The sequence below is a fragment of the Perca flavescens genome, chromosome 9 (genome assembly GCF_004354835.1).
Source record: "Perca flavescens isolate YP-PL-M2 chromosome 9, PFLA_1.0, whole genome shotgun sequence".
NCBI classification, from domain to species: Eukaryota; Metazoa; Chordata; class Actinopteri; order Perciformes; family Percidae; genus Perca; species Perca flavescens.
This window is the reverse complement of record NC_041339.1, coordinates 38542565-38547564: the sequence shown is the minus strand read 5'-3', so window position 1 is coordinate 38547564 and position 5000 is coordinate 38542565. Positions and strand designations below refer to the sequence as shown.

The 5000-nt window shown below is 45.3% G+C and overlaps 1 protein-coding gene across 1 annotated transcript in view; it reads right to left on the bottom strand.

The window, feature by feature from the left end:
* cdc14ab (cell division cycle 14Ab) overlaps nucleotides 1-5000 on the bottom strand; it is a 31159-nt gene that overhangs the window by 10635 nt on the left and 15524 nt on the right. The window contains 3 exon segments of the mRNA XM_028587259.1: nucleotides 619-817; nucleotides 819-850; nucleotides 2730-2817. Of these exon segments, the coding sequence (XP_028443060.1) occupies nucleotides 619-817; nucleotides 819-850; nucleotides 2730-2817 (319 nt within the window).

Genomic DNA, 5000 nt, shown 5'->3' with positions numbered 1-5000 from the left:
CAGACAGAGAATCACAGACAGACAGACACAGATAGAGAGAGACAGACAGACAGAGAATCACACAGACAGGCAGAGACAGATAGATAGAGAGAGAGACAGACAGACAGACACAGATAGTTAGAGAGACAGACAGACAGAGAATCACACAGACAGGCAGAGACAGATAGAGAGAGAGACAGACAGACAGATAGAGAGAGACAGACAGACAGAGAATCACACAGACAGGCAGAGACAGATAGATAGAGAGAGAGAGACAGACAGACAGAGAATCACACAGACAGGCAGAGACAGATAGATAGAGAGAGAGACAGACAGACAGACACAGATAGTTAGAGAGACAGACAGACAGAGAATCACACAGACAGGCAGAGACAGATAGAGAGAGAGACAGACAGACAGACAGAGAGAAAGACAGACCGAGACAGATAGAGAAATAGATAGACAGAGAGAGAGAGAGACAGATAGATAGAGAGAGACAGGTAGAGAGACAGACAGACTTTTGTATACATGTATATTCTGTATAATTTTGTATTTTTCTTGCAATAAAGAAGTAAAAACACATGACAGGAAGTTGTAGGCCAGTATAGGAAGTAGGTGTCTGGGACAGGAAGTGCTGACCCTTGCAGTGGACGGCCACGGCTCCGTCGGTGCCCTCGCAGACCTGCAGGAAGCGATGCGTGATGGCGTCGCTGGGCGTGCTGCCGTCCAGGAAGAAGAGCTCGTAGTGGAGGAAGCCTGCGTCGCTGAAGCGCTTGGAGTCGTAGATCTTCTTGTTGAGGCGCACCACAGTCGTCACGTTGTGCTTCCTGAAGTAGGGGGAAGTAGGCCTCGGGGGCGTGGAGAGGGTAACCTGTGGGGGCGGGGGGGGGGGGACAGCTGTTACACAACAACAACAACAACAACAACAACAACACTCCAGCTTCCCCTTCATCAACTAAAAACATGTCAAACACCGTCACACTGGTTTACGTTTCAAAAAGATGACGAAGATATGTTAGATACATCGGTCTTCCCGGCATTTTATTGGTCTTATCCTGCTATGTTTGAAATTAAGTGTTTGTCTTTTGATGTTCTTTTCAGCCTAAATCACTGATTTGTACGTGCGTTTTATTTTTATTTTTATTTTATCACCCTGTGGCTAACGTGCTATGTACAGCACTTTGGTCAGCGCGAGCTGTTTTTAAATGTGCTGTAGAAATAAACTTTACTTACTTACTGACTTACTTACTATATAAACTGTTGGTGTGAAGCTACAGCCAGGATTTATTTAAAGTTCATAATCTAAAGCAGAAAATAACTAGGGATGCACTGAATCCAGATATTTGGAGTTGGTCTGAATCCTGACTCCACTGGTTGAGATTGTGCTGACTCCTCCTCCCATCCTCAGTCCATGAACCCAGTAAACTCATGAATGAAGTAAACAGGGACTGTCCTTCCTTTGCTGTACCTGAAGTTGCTGCATTCTGGCTGCTGTCTGGAGATTCCTTCATGAACAACTCGTATTCTTCCAGATGTTTCAGACCAGATGTTGTAACAGCGGCCATGTTGTGTATAGTTTAGGGTCCTCGCCACCACCAGACCAATCAGCATTGAGCAGATTGAACATGTAGCTGGACTTGAATGGTCTTCTTTTGACTGAAAGTTCTGCCAAACAACCACCTTTTCTGCTCACCAGATCCATGTCCACTTCCTCACAGCCTACTGCACTGAACGCTCCACCTACGTAAACACCTTCCTTTAACCAACAGCGCCGTTACTACGGTGACCAGCGTAGCGCGCCGAGTGACAGCGTAGGGTTCGGTTCCCTGGGAACAAACTCTAAGGTTCAGCAGAAACCAGAACCCTGTCAAAAAGCCCAAATATTCAGCCCAATCAGAAACTGAAACCTGGATTCTGTGCATCCCTGTAAAATACATGCATTTATTTATTTATTTAAAGACACTTGAGGTGATAACTTTAAGTGAGCTGCAGTTTGACTCTGAGGGATCTGAGCCAGCCAACATTTAAACAACGTAATCTTTCATTCACAGCGGAGGAAGCACAGTGCTGTGGCCTGAGGAGTACTCGTACTCGCCTCGTTTTCTGTAACCAGTGTAGCAGGAAGCCAGGTTGGGGGGGCGGAACTAGCTAACTAACGTTAGTCACCGCTCTGTCCCTCTCTGTCTGTTGCCGAGAGAACAGATGACACCCCGGGAGAGAGTCAATCTGGTTCCCCATGTTCAATCTGTTCAATGCTGATTGGTCAGCTGGTGGCGAGGACACTAAACTATACACAACATGGCCGCTGTTACAACATCTGGTCTGAAACATCTGGAAGAATACGAGTTGTTCATGAAGGAATCTCCAGACAGCAGCCAGAATGCAGCAACTTCAGGTACAGCAAAGGAAGGACAGTCCCTGTTTACTTCATTCATGAGTTTACTGGGTTCATGGACTGAGGATGGGAGGAGGAGTCAGCACCATCTCAACCAGGGGGTTCAGGATTCAGACCAACTCCAAAAACCTGGATTCAGTGCATCCCTAGTTATTTCCTCTCACGCAGGAGCAGAACGTACGTGGTACTTGGCCGGTGGGCGTAGTATTAGCAGTGTGTTCAAGTGCAACTTTTTGGCCAAAACCAAGGCGAGATCCTGGCGTTGCGTGTCAGCATCTTAACTGAAACATTCTGTCAAACTGAACGAAAAGGATCATGTTGATCCTCTGAGAGCTGTCTGTCCACGTTAACTCACCGTTCTCTATTTTAGTTTTAGGATGAGGTCCGCTGAAGGCCAGGAACTTCCCCGGGACGATCCAGTTCAGATCTCCGTTCTCCACGCGCTGCATACACATCAGCACACAACACATGACGGGATTCATCCAATCAGCAGCACTCAAGTTACACATTTTCAAAAGATGATCCTCCAGATGCTCCACTCTCCTCTCCTCAACATCTGTCTCCTGCTGCTGATTCAACATCTCCTGCTTTGCTGATCTGTTAGGATTCAGGAGGAATTATTTAAAGCTACGTTGTGTAAGAATTTCTCCCATCTAGCGTTGAGAACTTATATCAAAGTCAGCTCCCTCTCTCGCCACGCAGTATTACAGCTACGGTAGCCTTCAGGCTTCAAAAAGCAAAAGGTGTACAAAAGGCCGTCTATCAGCCGTGGTTGTTGGAGTCATAGACTGTATATCAACGGATATACAGTCTATGACTTATGGTTCATGTCCACGAGCGGGGATGCATGCCATCTGACAGAAAGGAGAGAGAAAGAAAAGCAGACTGCAGCAGTCTGGAGGAGAGTTAACTAGTGGGGATATGGTGTGTGCCTCCAACGCAGCTCCAATGTTCACTCTTTTTCCGGTCTCCTGCTCTTTTCAATCTCCGTTTTCTTTTTCTGGGCGAAGAAGAAGAAGAAGAAGAAGAAGACTCCTGTTGCTGAAATTTGGATTTTGAATGCGTGAGGTCCTCCATGTTTCCTTCTCTAAACTTGCCACCGGGGCCGAGAAGCTACGATACCCATTAGCAGCATCTGGGAGTCGAAAACATGAAAGGTGCAGCAGTATGTCCCACACACACACACACACACACACACACACACACAGGTGGAGCAGTATGTCCTGTATGTTCATTACACACACACACACAAAAAGGTGGAGCAGTATGTCCCTTACACACACGCACACGCACACACACACACACACACACACACACACACACACACACACACACACACACACACACACACACACACACACACACACACACACACACACACACACAGAGCAGTATGTCCTGTGTGTCTCTTACCAGCTAATGTATTTCTAGATGATCATGACTATGGAGAGTCTGCTCCAGTTCATCCTAACACTAATGTTACATTTCCAGCCAATAGGAACACTTGGAGTTGATGGTGGAGGTAAATATTCATGAAAATGGACGAGTTGGTGAACATGCAACACACATTTAGAGAATGGACAACTAAACACGTTACACACTGGGTCTTTAATATTTTAGATCTTGTCTTTGTCAGTTTGATGAACTAATCATGTTGGATATTTGCAGAGTCTGGTGAACGTTGCGCTCCGTTAGGCGTTTTGTTTGCTCCAATAAAACCTCCTGAACAGCTGAGATGACCGTTGGCACACGTGTGAAAAGGTTTTCCTTCGCCTGACTAAATAATTAATGCCAGCAGTGTTGGGGAGGACAGACAGGTAGCGGTGGTGTGACAATCACCAGTTTATTAATATGGGCTTTTCCCTGACATTATACGGCCTCATTATTCAACCTTTCAAGGGATTCTACTTCCTTTTTGTTATACATAAAAAAGACATATCCCCATCACCAAACTCCACCAGACTCCATGTAAATAATCAGGACTTTTAGCGTGTATAGAGCCAGCATATCTCCACCAGACTCCATGTAAATAATCAGGACTTTTAGTGTGTATAGAGCCAGCATATCTCCACCAGACTCCATGTAAATAATCAGGACTTTTAGTGTGTATAGAGCCAGCATATCTCCACCAGACTCCATGTAAATAATAAGGACTTTTAGCTGGCTCTATACACACTAAAAGTCCTGATTAATTGCATGGAGTCTGGTGGAGATATGCTGGCTCTATACACACTAAAAGTCCTGATTAATTGCATGGAGTCTGGTGGAGATATGCTGCTCTATACACACTAAAAGTCCTGATTATTTACATGGAGTCTGGTGGAGATATGCTGCTCTATACACACTAAAAGTCCTGATTATTTACATGGAGTCTGGTGGAGATATGCTGGCTCTATACACACTAAAAGTCCTGATTATTTACATGGAGTCTGGTGGAGATATGCTGCTCTATACACACTAAAAGTCCTGATTATTTACATGGAGTCTGGTGGAGATATGCTGCTCTATACACACTAAAAGTCCTGATTATTTACATGGAGTCTGGTGGAGATATGCTGCTCTATACACACTAAAAGTCCTGATTATTTACATGGAGTCTGGTGGAGAACCCTGTAAAGCGGTGTGT